This window comes from Ochotona curzoniae, unplaced genomic scaffold (assembly GCF_017591425.1).
Source record: "Ochotona curzoniae isolate NIBS_2020 unplaced genomic scaffold, NIBS_Ocur_1.0 scaffold_1852, whole genome shotgun sequence".
Lineage (NCBI taxonomy): Eukaryota > Metazoa > Chordata > Mammalia > Lagomorpha > Ochotonidae > Ochotona > Ochotona curzoniae.
The window spans coordinates 22291026-22310510 of NW_024467087.1; the positions used below are offsets into that span (position 1 = coordinate 22291026).

The 19485-nt window shown below is 40.3% G+C and overlaps 1 protein-coding gene across 2 annotated transcripts; it reads right to left on the minus strand.

The window, feature by feature from the left end:
• Positions 1–2350: 2350 nt before the first annotated feature.
• Positions 2351–18868, minus strand: ATP1B4 (ATPase Na+/K+ transporting family member beta 4). Of its 2 annotated transcripts, none has more exons than XM_040999692.1 (8): positions 18722–18868; positions 14617–14884; positions 10209–10337; positions 9846–9950; positions 7140–7336; positions 6456–6512; positions 3557–3652; positions 2351–2921 (listed from the first exon to the last, which is right to left on the minus strand). In XM_040999692.1, exons 1-8 carry the CDS (start codon positions 18782–18784, stop codon positions 2760–2762), a joined length of 1077 nt encoding a protein of 358 aa, XP_040855626.1. In that variant the 5' UTR covers positions 18785–18868; the 3' UTR covers positions 2351–2759. The 2 variants fall into 2 exon arrangements, with proteins under 2 accessions (XP_040855626.1, XP_040855627.1); XM_040999693.1 differs by having other exon boundaries at positions 14629–14884; positions 18722–18841.
• Between the last annotated feature and the right edge of the window lie 617 nt (positions 18869–19485).

Genomic DNA, 19485 nt, shown 5'->3' on the forward strand with positions numbered 1-19485 from the left:
GGCACAGTATGGGAACCTGGTTAAATTAATCGTCTGAATTCTATTGGACAGTCAGAATCTAATATTAATGAAAATATTATCATATCCAGTTCTGTATAATAGAGCTATCTTTCAGTTTCCTGACAACCCAAATTGTCTTAGCACCCTTCAATATTTCTTTGAAACTGTGGACATGATATATTCTTTTGAATGAGAAATGTTGTATGACAAAAAAATTCATAATTCCTTGTCTGTTTAAAAGGCAACATATTTAACATGTATTTATAAAATATAGCACCAGTTGGGTTCCCATGAATTTTAGCTATTATGACTCAGATTTGACATATTTTCAAAATGTTTGGGATATTCTTCATTTTTTTTTTTTAAAGAAGATACTTCCTGGTAATCAGCTGCTCAGAGTAGAAAGAGCACTGGACCTGGAGTCAGATGCAATGCAGGTTGTTCTTCTAAATGCTCTCTAATGTTCTTTCCAGATCTAATGTTCTATTGTCTTTTATAACTGCATCTTGAGAGTTTGTCTGAGATAACTTTTTAAATGGCTAGGTTGTATTTTTTCATTTTTAAGGTTAGTTTTGAAAATTGAATTTGTTAAGGAAATGGATTAATAGCAGAGAGTTTCACTGTTTTAGTGTATTTTCTGTAGATCATCTGTTGTGTGTTACCTATCACGTTTTAATAATGGTCAGTACTCCCTGCATCCCACCTCTGCCAATAAGACTTGAAAGGTATCTGGAAAGGAGATTGCAAAGAGCAGTAGCAATCCTTTCTGCCACAAGGCCAAGGGAAATACACTGTGGTAGAGACTTGATTGATGTAGTATATTCGTATAACTGGCAAGGATTTCCAAGACTGGATAGCTTAGAATTTCCTAAATGAGTTCACTTAACTAAATGATGCTCTTATTTTTCAGAGTTCCTTCTTCCCAACCTTGTGTTACATCTACTGACCAATAGAAATCACAAGCTGAAAGTGTCTAGAATTGATCTCAACATCATCTTCTCCAAGTCAGCTTTCCTCTTAAATTCTCAGTCTTGCTCATCATCACTACCTCATGGGTTCTAGGTACACTCAGAATTTTGGAGTCATTCTCAACTCCTCCTTCTCCTTCATTTCCCACTGTCCAGTCTTGTCTCTCCAATTCACCCTTTGTATTGGAGTTGTCAAAGCGTTTTTTCTAAAATGTAAATATGATCACAGAGCTTTCGTGATTCAAATGCTTTAATGACTCCTTTTTCACCTGCTAGGTAAAACTCAAAGTCCTCTTTCAGTCCCTGAATATTTCTCTAACCCAGTCTCCCTGATATCCTCCTTAACCTATAATACTCCAGTTATATGAACTTCTCAGTTACCTAAAATCACTGTGATCTTTTCATGATGTTAGCTTTGCATGTGAAGTTTACTTTGCAACTTTCTCATCTTGAGGTAGACATTTTTCCTCATGTTCCCACAGGATTTCCCCATACTAATTTTATAATGCTTGTCACATTATGTTGCAGTCAGTTGCTTGTCTACTCACTAGTCTTCACTACCAGACTGCTAGTGCCTTGTTTTAGCAGAAAGTAAACCTTGTAGAGGAGATTCAAGCTCTGGATGCTTCTAGAAGACACTTAAGCTTGCTTTGGACCCCGAGATGCTATGCTATTTTTCATGCTCACCTCTCCTTGTTGCAGCCCTCCCCCTGGTGGAGGTGTTCGGAAGTAGTGTAATGGTCACCATCTGGATAAACATCTACTTTAAGTCATTTTCAAGGTAATTGCAAAAGAATCTGGTGTGCTAATGAACCTTAACTTCAGGATGGGTTGACAGGAGCTTTCTCTCTTGTCACCTATTATTTAGCAGATTCTGATTTCAGCCCCCAGAGCTGTAGCTGAGGGTCAGTGCATCCAATAGTAATGGTCTCAAAAAACATCACACTACTGTGAAACAAATAGCCCAAGAAGAATTAGCTGGTAGAAATCTTATGTTTTCTCTTCTGCCAGAAGCCAAGACAAAACTGTTTGCTGGAATGTTTACCTTTGTGAATGATTCTAAGACACAGCAAGGAATCAAATACTAATCCCATCCATATGTTAAGTGGTCTTCCTAATTGCAGTGAACTCCACCTTCCGAAAAAGCTGGGGATAAGACAGAAAAGATCTTCACATCCATCTCAGAACAATGTGTCGTTATCATTACTTTCTATTCCAATTGATGTTGACCTAGTGTTTGAATCAATATTTAGCTGTTTATGGAAGGTAGCCAGTTCTTTAAATATCCCTGGATATAGAGTTTCATAGGTATAGCATTCCTATGAGTTGGTGTGAGTGGTGATTTCCAAAGAAGGACCTTTCTGAACAGGTCAAAAAAAAAAAAAAAAGAGAGATCATAACCTGGTTAGAAGGAATCTCATGTTGAAAACCAATAATATTTTAGAAAACATGATGAATTTATAATTGTTATAGAAATTTTCCTGACCAGGGGTTTTGTGAACTTTCTCAAATACTATATTTACACTTAGGGAGACTTCTAGCAGCAAGAATGGTTTTTATATTCAGGTAGAGGGAAGGGAAATTAATCTGTCTGTCATCAGGAGAGACTACCTCTAAAAATCCCAACCAACTCCCACAATATATTTTTATACACATGTCAAAGGTAAAGAAAGATGATCTGCTATTTTAGGTATCTATCTGGCTGTGTCCTAATAGAAGAATTCAGGTGCTTCCAGGGATAACATGAAGTAAAGCAGAAACAGAACTGGAGTGAGTATCCCCCTGAAGTTCTTAGGTTTCAATGTTCAGGGTAAAGATTACCCTACCCACGAAACGATCATTGAGGACATCATTTATGATGCCTTTGCCCTTCAGCTGGCATTGCACAGGTACCTCCTGGTTCTTCACCACGTCTGTAAAATGCATTGCTACCAAGGGGGAGGTGTAGTTAACCTGTAAGTGGAAGAATAGTGAGTTAATTCTAAGTGGGGGAAAGTGGTAGAAATGAAGTAATCAGCTATAAACCTCCGCAAAGAGAACTGACTGTCATGCTGCCAAGTCACAAATAGCCACAGCAACTGATCTACTCTCCCTGCCTTATGAACATGTGGGGAAATTACACATTTCTCTCATAAGTCACTGTCAAATATCTGATTATCCTCTGGGGAGAACAATTGTGACTCAGTGTAATATGGTTTTCTTGCTATCAGACTATGAATCAAGCCAGAACTAGTATCTATCAAGTTAGCCGCACTTCCCCAAGGCTTCAAATGAGAGAAATAAGGAAGTGTGATTATTTGGGTATGACTGAGCACAATGGTAGTAACTTATCTGCTCTGCCACTAATTTTAATTTCTCTTTGTGAATCCCAATTTACCTATCTAAAAATTGAAAGGGTTAGATCGCACTGAGGCTTGTTCAGATATGGGAAGTCTGTGATGAAACTGGTGAAAAGAGCCTGATTATGGTCAGCAGCTATTCACCCCACCATTACTACCTGCTGCTCCCTAATATTCATAAATCTCAATCAGCCCTTCTTTGTCTTTGAGGTCTTTCTGACAACAAAAACTGAAGAGGATACAGCTTACATGAGTCAGTTTGCCATAGTAGGGGTAGTAGCGGAGATCAAAAGAAGCTGATTCTGGGTAGTAATTGATGGATCGGATGTTGTTTTCATCACCTCTCTGTAAGAAAAAACAGAAAGAATGCAAGTGCGGGGTCATACAGTGGATTGGAGTTTGAACTAAAGGGACTTTTGTAAAAATCAGGTGAAATCATTGTGTGACTCCACAACCAGCTGTTCTGAGAAGACCATGAAAACAGAAAGGGGCCAGAGTTACCTGTGATCATTCTGCAGTACAGTATTTCCAGAGTGGCTGTACTTTGGCTTTTTAGTAAAAAAAAAAAAAAAAAAATACTGAATAGAATCTGAGCTGAGGAGGCCAAAGGTTCTCAGTATGGCTCCATGTTGGTTTCTAGGGGACCTAGACAGAAGGGCTCCTCCAACGGGTCTTCAGTACCTGATGCTGTTCTGGAACAAGGGTCTGGCATCCCAGTCTCTCTTCAGAGAATCATGCTAGATCTGATAGACAGTCTGGGTCTTTGAAGTGAAGCAAGTATAATTTGAAACACATTTTAGAGGTAGACACTATAATATACTGACTCAGGACACTTGTATTCCATGCTTAAGTGCTTGGTTTGAGTCCCAGTTACTCTCTGCTTTCAATCTTACTTTTTGCTAGTGCATCCTGGGAAGGGGTGGATGGTGGCTGAAAGTGCCTAGTTCCTATTACTCATGTGTGGGAGACTCATATGGAGCTCCTGGCTCCTGGCTTTAGCCTGGCCCAGCTCTTGCTGTTGTAAACATTTGGGAAATGGACCATCTCTTTCTTTGTCTCTGCCTCTCCTTCTGTGCCATTCTCCCTTTCAAATAAACAGATGAATCTTCTTTCAAAGATGTATTTCATAAACCCCATGTCACTACTTGTACACTGCAGACTTGGTTCTGTTGGAAGTCAGATCAGGGACACAGGGACCTGATTCACAGGCACAGCCTACTCTTCATTCACTTAAACTCATGTCTCTGATCACATTTTCTGTAGAGCTTAATTACATAGGAGGGGTCATGAGGTTGAGATAGAGATGCAAGTAATGGAAATTGTTGAAGTAAACAGGTCTACCCTCGTCATATTATGTCTGGTGGGGTTACCCTTTCTGTATACGCATTAGGCACACCCTAAATAGCAGAGATCTGGGCTAATAAGGATAAATAGTGCATCACTACTAGCAAATCACTCACTATAGTCATATGATTACTTCAGTCAATGTAATGTAATTGCTCTTGGTATTAACTGAGCTCTCCATAATTTATGCTAGTCATTACCTCATCCAGTTCGATTTCCACAAGTGGGTGTGACTTGGCCTGTATTGATTATTATATAGAATGTACACAGACTTTTAATGTTTCTTTCTTTGAAATGACAGTTCTTAGCTAGGTTCAATGTAAGCTGCAAAAATAAACAGCTTCCATTAGAGAACTACAAGCAGAACTCAATCTAGTTAATATGGTAGTTTAAGATGGAGTTGGTCTTAATGATTTATTGATTTATTCTTCTAAAAAGCAATGAAGCTTATTTTTCATGAACAGCTTGTGCAATCAAATCTACCAGATTGTATGCACATCCCACAGGTGGAATATTTCTACACCTACACATACATGATTGTCCTTCCTACCTTGTTCATGGGACAAATTCTACTGACCTTTCAAAGCTGACCTGCAGTGTTACCTCCTCTCATATGCAGTTGACATTTCTCTCTTCAGTGTCCCTTTGTACCTTTAATAGAACCTGTAATACTTGATTGTTCTAGTTTCAGAGACAGGGTCATATATAACTTGGCACAAACACGTAGAAAAGCAACTGGTATGTTATAAGTGATCAATGAATAGGTGCTTGCTAGCTGTGGGATATTGGCTCAACAAATGTTGACTTTTGTTGTTTTCTGATGTGTCACCATAAAGACTGGAGCTTAAAGCTGTATTTTTAAATTAAGGGAGCTCATGAAGCCTTGTCTAAAATTTATTTATTTCAAATTTTTGCTTGAAAGGAAGAGAGAGAAATCTTCCTTTCACTAATTTGCTTCCCAAATGCCCTCAAATATATAAGTCTGGACCAGGCTGGAGTCAGGTGCCTAGAACTCAATCTGAGTCCCCGACATGGGTTCAACTATTTGAACCATTTCCTGATGCTTCCTTAGGGTGTACATGAGCGGGATGCTGGGAGTCAGGACGAGAGTGTCATAAGCAGTTGTTAACCCGCCCCTGGAACTGTATTTCTAATGCTGAGAATATGATTACCTGATTTTGTACACCTCTGAGGCAGTTATCCAGGTCTGGGGGAGGGGACAGTTGATATAGAATAGGAAGGAGCTACTGCTAGTTTAAGAAGCACAACCAAGACTTAGAGATTTTTCCTACAAAGAAGCTAATTGGGACAGAAGAGATAGGAGCTCTGTTTATGCTTTCCTTGTAGGCATTTGTTATTGCAACACCCAGTGTCACTGGTCATTGCCGCAAAATGTTAAATTCAGTTTTAAAATTAGGGTCTAACAACTAGTGAAGGCTGTTTGTTTAGTTCAAAGACACAACTAATTAGAACTAAAAGCAAAAAGTACAAACAGAATTCTAATGAATAACTTGAGAGTTTGTTGTTCCCTGCTGTGTTCCCTAGCCTAGGTTCAGTCTTTGGCTTTTCACAGATGTAAATACGCACACACACGACACACACAGACATTGCATGTGTAAACACACCTGAATTGAATGCTTTCTGGAAATAAGAGGCCTTGCTTGATTGCACTAAAGGGAGATGCAGTTATGACAAGATTAGCCTTTTCCATAATTTTCCATCTACATGTAATACTTGCAAGAATCAGCTACTCTTTTGCACGAAACAGACATGTTATTAATGCTTATTCAAATGGATACTTTACCTGAACTTTGCAGGAAACCTTCACAGGATCTCCAAGCTCAGGACGAAAGCCTACAATCTATCCAAAGAAAAATCAGTGTTTTTTTTTTTTTTTTTTTTTTTTAAGTAATGGTAAAAATACAGGTTTTCTAAATTTTTTTTTGAGTCATCTTTCCTCTAGTTTGCTCTCTGAAACATTGCAAGCAGCAGAAAATGCAAAACATCTTCAAAGCTGTGCCACTTGGTTTAGTCATGGTTATATTCTAATTCTACACACAGTGGAAACTGAATCAGGATAAGCCTGAAAATCTAAAAAAACTTTCTGATTTCTGCAAGAGCAGTGTGCCTGATAAGACTCTGCCTCAATGAAAGCTTGGCAGACGAGAAGCAAAAGGTGTTTTTACGCTACAAAACTGTCTCCCATTCTACTTCCTATGACAATCCCTTGTTCTAAACAGTTCAGGACCTCATCCTTGACAGAAGCCATGAAGGGCAGAATTGGGGTGGGAGAGAATAGTAATAGGAAGTGTTCAGGTTAGAAAAAGGAATAAACAGGTCTGTTTGCCTATATTTATGATGTCAGTAAAAATAGTCAAACCCATGTTATGGGAATGCATGAAAACAGGTCCAAAGAGTAAGGAGTGACCATGTCTCTTCCTACCCCACTTGTATGCTTATTACCACCAAATACCAAGGACTCATGTACCCGATTCATCTTTAGGAGGATGCAGGGCTGTCCAGTAGAGTATCCAAAAGTTGGATCCTCCAGACCAGAGCAGTTCTTCAGGAAGGAGCGCTTAAATTGGCAGGCCTTCTTGTCCTCATCCTCATCGCCATCTTGGATAAAGTACTGCCCCGGAGGACAATCTACATTCATTTCTTCTTGAAGACTGTCGTTATAACCTAAAGCACAGGGTCTCAAAGTTAGGGTCCTTTATCATTGAGTGGAATGTAACATGTGACCAAGATAGACGTATTAGGGAAAAAGGTGAAAGGGGCTGTGTGCTGACTTTTTGGGTGACCAGATGCTATAAAACTGGGCTTTGGAAATGACTGTTTTATTGCTAGTTTGGTTCTCAATGCTGAAGCCCAGGTAGTCCTGCTAGATATGGCTCTTAGTTCAAAGTAGCTCAGATTTTCAGAGGAGGCTGTATGCCTGTGATTCACCAGAAGAAAATTCAAAATGTATCGCTAGATTCTCATCTAGAAAGTTTGTGTCTTGGGTTTCATATTATGAAGATACAATCGGGAATTTTAGATATACTAGATATATTCCATTAAGCTTTGCCTTTGTTTTTCCTTTGATAAAGCTGCATTCAATTCAAGGCTTTGTTTCATTCTTTCTTTTTTTAGAACAAGAATTACATTTAAATAATATCTTTCTAAATAGAAGGTGTAATCATGTGCTCATTGTTTCTTTTGAGGTTGTCATATTAAAAATAATATGACATGGAGTTGACCTTCATTGCAAAATCCCAGTCCTCATGGGAACGAAACTGATACTCTGGGATGTCTATTTCAGAGATGTGCTCCTTTTTAGCAGGGCATATTATCTACTCTTAGGGGCTAAAAGTCTAGCACCTTTCCTAATGTTTCTTGCATCAGGTTAAAATTGGTATTTCTCTATCTACTAGCTTGGAGGGATTGTTTCAGCAGAGATTTTGGTAACATACATTTGCAATAGCTCATGAGCATTTCACAACAGCAACAAAAAGAGACATTGTTGTTCTGGGTATGATGCCCAAAACATTTTGTAGCCCTAAATGAAACTTTATGAACACAGATTGAATTCCTATCATCCTTATTTTACAGGTAAGGAACTAAAAGTTCAGACTTACCTAAAATGACATTGAACATTACTTATATAAAGCCGAGTTTCTAACTCATGGTCATACAGCAATAGCATAGAATTATGAAAAAGCAGTACTTCTTGAAGTCTCAGGTTCAGTCATCACCTGTGGATTTTGTTAAAATGAAGATTCTGACTCTGCAGGTCTAGAGTGGGCTCTATGATTGTACCTTTCAAAAAAACTTGCAGGTAATGCCCTGCTTCTGGTACCTGGATAACACTTGAGTAGCAAGGGTGTCAAGAATATTGAAGTCAGCTCAAATCGTAGTTCTGTTGCCCAAGTACCCTTTCTGGGTCTCAGTTTACCCATTTAAAAAATTGGGGACTATCAACTGTACTATGCAGGGATAAAGATGAATTTCACAATTATACATTTAAGTAATACTTCCTCACTGATGATTAGAGATTAATCTCTTCCTAATTCAGTGTACATTCTACTAGCTATTCCTACCACACTCCCAATTTAAGCCAGGTCAGGACAACTAAGCAAATCTGACTGAGATTCTTTTCCCACACGTAAATATTAGCGGTGCCAAAGCAAGCCTCACAGGAGCTGTTCTTTGAAAGTTTGATAAATACACAACCTGCATGCTCCATGTATAAGCTGAGCATTTATCCTGTGAAAAAGGTGCCCACAAAGCCATTCATTTGGTCCTCAAAACATGTTTGATGGTCTTATAGAGTTATAATCTTCCAAATATTTGGAATCAAGATGTGAAAATCAAGTGATTTACACCCAGGGATTCTTCCTCTAACTCCTTTCCAGAATGCTGCTAAATGCACTTGCTCTCTCCATTTAGCCCTTCTCCAAGCTCTTATCTTGACAAAGTATAGAAGATAGGAATCTGGAGATCATTATCCTTTTCTCATTACTCTCTCCCCTGGGAATTTCTTTTATAAAGATTATTCTGAATCACCTGGATATGCCCAGGATGTGAATAAGTGCTATAGGCTATTCAAGAAGAGAAAACAAGTTCTCCATTTCAAAAAGTGTTTTGTAGGATCCATATGATAGCCTAGTGGCTAAAGTCCTCACTTTGCATGTCCCAGAATCCCATATGGACACCGGTTCTAACCCTGATGGCCCCACTTCCCATCATGCTCCCTGTTTGTGGCCTGGGAAAGCAGCCAAGTACGGCCCAACACCTTGGGACCCTGCACTCACATAGGAGACCTGGAAGAGGTTGTGGGCTCCTGGCTTAGGATTGGCACAGCACCGGCCATTGCAGCTGCTTGGGGAGTGAATCAACAGATGGAAGATCTTTCTCTCTGTCTCTTCTCCTCTCTGTATATCTGACTTTTCAGTAAAAATAAAATAAATCTTTAAAAAAAGCCCTTATTTTATTCCTGGTGGGTGACTTGTATGCTTTCAAGGCAATGTACAGTCACATGCTACAGCATGTTTGGTTGTAGCCACAGGTGCTGAGTGGGATGCAAAGTATATAAGATCACAGTGGGTTAAGGTTATTTAAGACTGGGATTTCTGAGCCAGGTGAATTTTGGATTCCCCCCCCTCATTATTTTTTCAAAAGAGCTCTCCATTATTCCAAGGAACTTACTTACCCTGGAGAAAGCCATTTAAGCTAATCACATAATGCTGCCAAGTGTCAGGTTCAGAAACGTTGAAGTTGAAGTTAAGGCTATGGGCGAAGGGTCTGATCATAACTCCTGGCAACAAAAATAGGTTTTGGATATATTAACCCATTCTTGGGATAATTTTTGTATTGATTTTGATGAAACCGTTTCCCCCCAGGCAATCAAAATGAAAAGGACCATAATTTGCCAAGTACCATTTTACTTTTACTCTTAATAATTGAATCTAAGTCATTACCGGAAAGAGCCAAAGTTAATTGAGGCTGAACATGCTGTGCAAGCAGATTAGAGTCCAGCAAGTTCTGACAACACAGGGCATTTGAGTACACTCACCAGGAGGCTTCACACGCTCAGTGAAGGTTGGCAGGTATGGACTGATGGTTAGAAGTAGAGAGTACATGAAGAGGGTGATCACAGCAGCCAGGGAGGCATAGAAGAGGAAGTAAATGACTAAGATCAGGCCTGCAGATCAATCAGAGGTGACACTGGTCAGTGCTTGCAAAAAAGCCATGACTGCCACTTGAATTCATGAACCAAACACAAACTGACTTTAAAAAACAAAGCTCCCAGATACAGTATGCCCTTACTTATTTAAATTTCACCAATTTGGAATCCTGTGGATTGTATCAGGGGTCTGATTGTAGTTTACCTTTACAGCATCTCCAATGGAAGGGCTTGCTGTGCAAATGATGACCATGAACGAAATTGTAAGAGAATAGAGGTTGGAGTACTGAAGAAGGCAAATTGCTTGAGAGTCCTTTGGGCAATGGTTGATGTCCTAAGTACAAATCATTCTTCACTATTCATTAAAAAGCAGATGCGCTGAAGAGTCCTAGCTGCTTGATTCCAGTGATTATATGTATTTGAAAGTGAGGAAAATAGCATTTCTTGTCACATAGTCTATAATTCAAACTTTTGATTAATTTCAACTGGACTTGCTTCTGATCAAGGCAAAGTGAAGTTTTACCCTATTTATTTCAAATATTATCCATCTTTCAAAAAGTTTAAGTGGTCCTGCTCTTCAAAAAGAACACTAATGCAAGATGGAGAAGGGAGGAGGAAGAAGTGGTATTTAATCATTGACAATTGCCACTGAACTTGGGCAGGTTTATAGATCCTTTATGAACTCCTAATTCTTCATAGGTAAATGGAGATTAGTTTAGCAATACTTCAGATCCTTATCAATACCTGAATAACCAACACTTTAAAAAATACCTGAAATGCAGCATTTCTCGTGCCTGATTCTCACTATCCTAATTTTCTAGCTGTTTAATCTTGACCATGATGTTTGTCTTTATTTCTTTTGGTCTCAATTTCCTCATCTGTAAAATAAGAACAATGATAGTCCTTGTTTCTTGGCATTTAATAGTCCATAGAGGGGTCCCATGTGAAGGTTCAATTGACTAAATCCTCCCCTTGCAAGCTCCAGGATCCCATAAAGGGCCCTGGTTCATATCCTGGCTGCTCCACTTTTCATCCAGCTCCCTGCTTGTGGCCTGAGAAAGCAGTGGAGGATGACCCAATGCCTTGGGTCCCTGCACCCATATGGGAGACAAGGAAGAAGCTCCTGGCTTCTGGCTTTGGATCAGTTCAGCTCTGGCCATTGTGGCCACTTGGGGAGTAAACCAACAGATGGAAGATCTTTCTGTCTCTCTTCCTTGTAAAGATCTGCCTTTCCAATAAAAGTAAGTAAGTCTTTAAAAATCTGCATGAACATCATAACACAGAAATGGCAGGTACCAAGTGCTGTATAAAATGGCAATCATCATCACTCTTATTATTACTATACTGATATTAGCATAGTTATATGAATTTCTCCAATGTGATCTGTATTAGGACTAAGTTTGCTTCATGATTAAGGAGCACCAAGTAATGTGAATGACTGTTATCACTGCCAAGCAGCCCTTTTCAAGGCCTCCTTGGGGATCCTTCCTCAAGCAGCAATGTTTTGGCTCTGCTCACAGCAGGGCTATGATGTCAGAATTACAGATCTGATTGAAATCATGAACCAGAAACTAGAATGAAGCAGATAACTGCTGTATCCAAAACTGAATCCAAATAGTAATTCTTAAACCATGAACCAAATGAAATTAACCATAAAAAAAGGAGTGGAAATAGGGAGAGAAAAAAAAACATAATCCAAATAGAAATGGAACTGAGACGTTAGGTTTTACAAGATAACCTAAAGCAGAGCTGGATCATGAACACATGATTCAGTTGGAGTTCCTGGAGAACAAGAGTGCTCATATGCCTGTGGTATTGGATATTGCCTGATTGCTGTCCTAATGGCCTCTGCTTCCTCCTCCGTTCCTGCACTCCCACTCCCATCCTAGCAATGGATCAACTTTTGGGGCCATTCTGGAGGAAAAAGTGACTCTGTTTCAATGATGCAGGGAAAGCAGTAGAACATGGGTACATTCTTTTGATGAAGGTATCTTCCATTTTCCCCCAGCATGTGTGTCCAGGAAGCTATAGATGGGAGAATGGCATTAGCAGTGAGTTCTTAGCCTTGCTCAGAGGTAAGATGTGGTACTCTGGAGTCTACTGTAGACTACCTCAGTCAGTCCCAAGGAAACACTAAGCACATGTGAACCAAGTGTCTTCCCAACCCTTTCTAATACAGATATCCAACTTTTACTTGGACCATTCCTCTAGATAATCTAGGGTTCTGTCCAGATTGTCTCACCCAGGTGTGGCCCACCAAATACTAATGCTCCCAAATCGCCCATCGTTCCACCAAAACATTCTATCAAGTCCTAAATCTGTACTCATGAAGGCCTTTTTCGTTGTTAGACTTCGTGAAAGATGGTTCAATATTCTGGCTAGAGAACTGATTTGGTGTTAATCCAACCTGGGTTTGAATCCCAGCACTGCCATAAAGTAGCTATGTGACTTTAGACAAGTTGCCCTCTTTAAGCATTAGTTTCTGTATCTATAAAATGGGGATAATATTACTACCTCATATAGTTCTTGCCAGTAGGCAATAAAACAATATATAATTCCTAATGGTAGAGCTTGTTGCCAAATTACCAAAGGAACAACCTGGAGGCAACCCCTATATTATTAGGTTGGCTGACTATTTTAGACATGTTGATACCCACACTGAGACAGAGATAGAAAATGTTCAAATGGACATCTTACTAACCTTGCTCACCTTGCTTTATGGTCTGGTCATTAACATTACTATGTTTCCTTTGCCCAGTGGTGGTCCAAAAGAAGAGGCCTGAATTTCTTTTCTTTCCTTAGTTCCATAACCCAGAGGTCTGCCTATGGTTTACAGTGCAGTATCTCCACTATTGTATCTTCCCTGAACACTTGAACTCTGTTTTCTCATACCTACAAATTGGCCTATGAATTGTCCTCCATAAGAGTAAATTGGATCAGCTCATCTGTTGAAGTTCCAGAGTGCCAGTTTAGGGGTTAATGTATAGCTTCTCCTCTCATGATCACATTTTGCACTGCACAAGACTATTTTTTCTGATTCTCTTAGGCAAGGGAGGAACAGCTGCATCCCTTTGGAGTCCCAATGAGTGTCCAGCATTTGTCTGCAACTCCTAGTATGTTGGAATGCCTCATAAATGGCCCATTTGTTCCAGTTGAGAGTTGGAGGGATGGGCATGGGTGGGACTGGGAACTGAGGAGGAGCAACAAGAGATGGGCGTTGTTCAGAGGCTCACACCTGCTATTCCTAATTCCAGGAACGAGGTCCGGCTGTTTCACCCTAACTGAGCTGAATTAGCAACAGTAACTATGAAGGAGAGAATTTTCATCCAAAGAGTGTTTTGGAAGGCATGGCTACCAACTTTGGCAATCTAGACTCTTGGCACTAAAGAGTTCTTATTTCATCCATGGTGTCCTCTTTCTTTCCCTCCTATGAATTAACTGAGTTCCAAACCAGCAGCTGCTCTTTTTTTCTGGGCTGTGCAGAGAATGCAGCAAGTGTGAGTTCTACTGCAGGAGAAAATCTGATGAGAAGGAATACAAACAACAGTTTTAGAGGTGGGCAGGGATCTGGAAGGGTAAGTGAGGGGGGGGGAAGCTGTGAAGTAAAACTAGTGGCAATATGTGGTTAAAAGAGGAAATGCTGAGGAATAAAATTCTGCATTGATCAAGCAATGTGGGGGTTTAGCCTTAATTTCTAGCAACAATTCTTTTAAATCCAATTCTACAGAGGAGACTAAAGCAAGAGGCCAAGAAAAAACTTCCTGGCTGCCTTTATCTGACATTACGATGAAGTTAAGAGGTTTTATAAATTCTTGATTGAATTATTAGGAACTTGGGTTTCATGTGTTAGAAAAAGCCTTCTGCATAACAATTTCAACTTTATAATTATAAGGTCTCATTGGGGGTACCATGCTGATTATATCAGACATTTACTAGGTGAGAAAACAGGCTCAGAGAGTATAATGACAAACTCAAGGTCACATGGATTGAAAATGACAGGGCTGGAACTTAAGAAAAGGCATGTACTTTTTCAACTCATTCTCATTGTCTGTCTATATTGCAATAGAGAGTGAGCCTAGCAGGTTTCAGTTACACAATCCAAGTTTATTCATAGCTTTGCAGTTTGTTCTGATGCAATCTGTCCATGGTCCAGACATTTTCCTAAGCTTGAGTGCCTTTACATGAAATGCTAAGAAGAGGTTGCTGACAAGGCCATCCATTTGTGGTAAAGGATCCCTGGATGCCACAGCAAAAGCAAAGGACACCAGACTGGGGCATTGGGACGATTGGGACTTACTCCAACTCTGACCTGTTCGGGCCAGAGACGTCCTTCTCTCTGGATCCCACAGGTATTCATTCAAGACCTGTAATTTCTGCCACCAGGCATTGCCTGTTGGCTGACTCTGACCCTCTTCCTCCTCTTTTTCCTCCTCTTCTTCCTCTTCTTTCTCCTCCTCCTCGTCTTTCTCGTCCTCCAAATTGGATACCACCATTACTGAAGCCTCTTCTTCTGCTTCTTCCTCTTCATCTGCCAAATAATTCTGGTTCACTTCATCCTGATCATCCTGAAATAGTAACAAACACACCCCCTCCTTTTGAAAAAATTCCAATGGCGTATCCCATCAACCAAAAAGAAATGAAAACAACTCAACATTTGGTATATTTGAGTATAAACATACTTGTTATTATAAGAGGCAGAATTTTGTTCTGTTTTGTGGAGAAAATATCCTTTTTAGTGACCCATTTTGACTTAATATTCTTTCCATGGAGGTGCAAGTTTTATTTTCAACTTCAGGTGTTTGGATTCTTCTCCATCTCTGTTCCCAGGATTTGACTTCCTGCTTAACTTCATCTTGACTTGTCAGGCCAGAGCTGAGCTTACACTAGAGGATGGAGTTGTCCTAGATATTTGTGTCCTGTCCGTGATGACAAACTTCCTATCCAAGCCAGCTTCATCCTAACACTCTGTACACTTCCAGCTGCTTAACCTCACCATCCCAAATTGTATCTAAAAATAGCCTGGTACAGACATCAGGAGGAGAGGGCAACTGCTGCACCCTTCCTCAAAACTTAGACTGCCTTCCCCAAAGAATCAAGAGATAGGGCGTTATTTGCCACATCTCTGACAACTGCCCTCACTGTAACTTCCTCCTGTCTTAAGCTTGTTGAATAGCTCAGTTGAAGCTGGGACCCCAACTGATACCTTAGGCTAAAAAGGCTGCTTACATACATATTGTGTATGTAGTAAGTACACAGCACATATTTGTTGACTGATCACAGCCATTACTTGAGATTTTAAATTAAGATCTTCTCTGCGCGGTCCTAAAATAATTAACTGCCACTACTACCCACCCCCCCCCCAAAAAAAAAGGGAAAAACTCAGGCTTCACTACATGTTTTTTCAGATGTCTCTCAGTCACAGGCTGGGGAGTTGTATCTTTGCTCTTTGGGGAGTTTGCCAAGGCTCAGTGCAGCAGGAGAAAATAAGGCCACACTCCTTCTCTTTGCTGTCCAAGTCTGAAGAGTGGTGGGGCCTATGCACCTGTTGGGGTCAGATGCATCAAATACTAGAGACCAGGGGCTCCATGCTGCCCCTCCCAGCCTGATTCTTCAAAGGCCACTTAGAGGGCACTCAGCTCCACATTCTGTCTTTGGGATGAGGAGGGTCAGAAAACAGAATTGTTCAGTATCATTAAGAGTGATTCAGAATGACAAGGCTCCACTCTGAGCATTCAGCCTGCCTGGCACTATCTAGCTCTTGATTATAAGCACTCTTGAATTGCTTTCTAATTTGTCCAAATATATATCTCTACGTCACACACCGTCTCAGAACTAATTAGGACCTTCAAGATTTGCTTGTCACTCTGAGGCCCAGAGAGGCAGCAGGATCTAGCCAGAACCATGCAGCAAGTTAATGACAGAGTTGACAGTCTCAGAACCTATGTCTCTTGATAGTCTGGATAATGATGTTTCTGTCCATCACACTAAGTGAAGGTAGCTAGAGATAACTTAGCAGGTTTATGATGCACAGTGCTTTATGTTCTGTATTTCTAACAGATTGTAGGTGTTTATAATAAAGGATTTCTGACTCTGACTTTAACTCCCAGTAGAAGGCTTGGGAAAATAAAACACATTTGTCACTCAATGATGGATATATTTATACATTTTTTCACTTTCTTTCACTTGTTGTGTGAACCTGTGTACATATTGGGTCTTTTGAACTGTATTTTCATCATGTGGGGAAAAGGTCTGTATTTTCTAACCCCTTACTGACCGTACGTAATGTGAAGCCCATTGCTAGGTACCCAATGGGTGCTGACCAAATATTGATGGTAGCTGCATTACTTAAAATCTGGAGTGATGATGTCACAGAGCCTGTGGCCCTAAGCTTGACATTCTTGTATTAGAATAGGTGGTCATTATGGCTATGAGAATCTACTGTACCTGGGAATCACAGAGAATTTTAAGTGTATTTCATTGTGGAGGAATTTGTCCTTCTTTTATATTTTCTGGACAACTTCCTTTTCTCAACTTGTTATCTAATACCTGCCTTCCATTTCTGCTCTGTGGAGGAAGTAGTTGGCTTTGGCCTTGGCCTTATCTTATTTGTAGACATGAGATCTCTTGATGATCCCATTAAAAATGGCTTGTTATTAAAGCCTTGTCCTCCTGGGAGTAATTAATCTTCTTAGGATTAGTTCCATTGATAGCCCCAACCCTCCTGACACACCTCCTATACTGCCTAAGCCTTTGGGAACCTCCAATAACTTTTTTTCTTTTTGATTGTTGCCAGGTATAGTGGAATATTACATTGAATGAGTGAGGTCTACCCAGAAAGTTTCTCATGAATTAAATTCCGTATTTTAAAATCCACTTTTGTGTAACTGTTTAGCAAAAAACTGTAGGAGATCCTTTGACATTGAGAATGCTTATCCTCAAGGGTCTGTTATTTTTTAGTTTTCTGAAGTGGCAATATCCTCATGTGTTAGTTGTGTGAGTGAGGGTGCAGGGATGTGGCAAGTGTGTTCTAGGGCCATCACGTTTCCCTAAAAGGGAAACGTCCGAAGGACAGAGGGTAGCTCCATTTTGAGCAGTCTAAATATATAAACATACAAACAAATATATAAACAAACAGCATGACCCAAAGGATAAATTTGTGCCCTACATTGAATAACATTCTATAAATATAGGAACGACTGGTTAATTTTAAGAAAAATTAGCACACAATCACAGAAAATAATTCATTTTCAATTTGATGTAGTACAAATTACATGCTCCCTTGATAACATTCAAAATCCAAACCATTGACAGATACTTGAAATTACACGCAATGTCTTAGCAACATTGCATAGAAAAGAAGCCAAATAAGGAATAGTTACATATGCTCTACAGATTTCGACTACTCTGAGAGCTACAAGAGGCTTTGACAATGTGAAGAGAAAGATTCTATAAATGGTGACTAGAAAGCAAACGGTAAGCCGCTGCAGGTTGAGAGGGTTAGAAGAATTCCTGTTTTCTTCTGCAGGCCGTTGACAATTTTCATTTTACTCTCTAGTTGTGTAAGTGGCTGTACTTAAAGAAAAATGGATCCAATTTTATTTCCTTCCAGAGCTCAAATTAAATTCTCTATGGTGACGATTTAAGAGCAACCCGGGTCCAAAGTACTGTGTGTGACATATGCAAAAAACTTTTGGATCAAGTGAGTTTGTAATACACCCTGAAGATAACTCATGAAATCAAAGGTGTGTGTGTGTGAGGTGAGGGTGGGGTAGTAGGCAAAATGGCAATGGGTGGTGACAGATCAAGAACACAGAAATTCACATAGAGAAAATAGAGTGGAAAGAGCATAAGATTAGAATCAAGGAGACTTGCATTTTCACTTTGGCTCCTCTAATACTAGTAAGCCATTCAGGTGTTCTGAGCCTCTTTTACATAATGAAAGAGTCTATGACTTTAGCTATAGCTTGAACTTTCTGCTTTAGAAAAAGAACAGCTGGTTTCTAAGAAGCTACCAACTAAAAGGACTAACAGCTGGGTAGGCAGTACCTTTCATTTCTACTTTTCCTTATCTAGATTTCTTGCTATCAGAATGAAACTCGTATTCCCAGAATCCAAAACATCTGTTTAAATTATAGACTCCCAAAAAGAACTTAAAGTTCCTTATTCTCTGATAATTTCCCCTTCCCATAGCTTTGTTCCTCAAGAGGGGCTTGCTTCTACCAATGAGCAGCTTAGGTTGTCCTGTGATGCTGGGAGTCACTACTCCTTGAAATGCCAAATTTCCCTGAACTTGACTGTTTATCTTCCAAAGAGAGACAGTCCTAAGCCAAGGCCTATGCAGCCCTCAACCAACCCCCTTAAAAACAAGCGGAGCAGCAAATAGTCTGCTCCCTGAGACTCACAAGTCTGTAGCGAGAACCGTAAGGAAAGGCCGGAGCCCTTCTGGAGCGGAGTTGCCTTCTCATGGCTGCTCAGTGGGCGAAGGCACGACAGAGGCAGACAAGCGGGTGAGAGTCCTGAAGCTTCTGTTAGTACAAGAGATACTGGTTGCTGGGGACACTTGGCGCCTGGTAAAAGTGAACCCTCCTGGCATAAACCCTTCCCCAAAATAATCTAACATGCTCCTCTCTCATTGGTTGGCCCCTTCCCTGAATCAAGGGAAAGCCCTTATGGAAAAGCAAGCTCATCATTACAGGGAGGGGGGAGATATTCTGGGTCACAAGGATGAGCGACTCACCTCCCCCCTCCATGTGTCTTTCCACCCCTTTCCATTTTTCAGTGCCTAAGATATGATGGGCTCAATGGAAATCTTAAGTCATATTCTTCTCAATTGAGAGTTGGATATCACTGTGTGCAGGAGGTGGGGCATGGGTGGGAGTTGGGGGTGAGGGGGAGGTGGCCAAGAATAACTTGCTTTTTTCATAAGGCTGATCTCATGCAAAAGGATCTAGGGTGTCAGGAAAATTCCCTCTGCCTGCCCCCCCCCCACGTATTCTAAGCCACCTACAATATTCCTTATTTGTGACAATTCATGAGCTTCTTAAAGTGAATTGAGGGGCCAGGCTCCTGCTTTGCTCCTCCCAGTCCCAAAGAGGGTCTTGCACATAAAGAAACCTTTTCTAGCCCACATGTCAGAGTAGCCTCATCAGTCACTGCCCCTCAAACA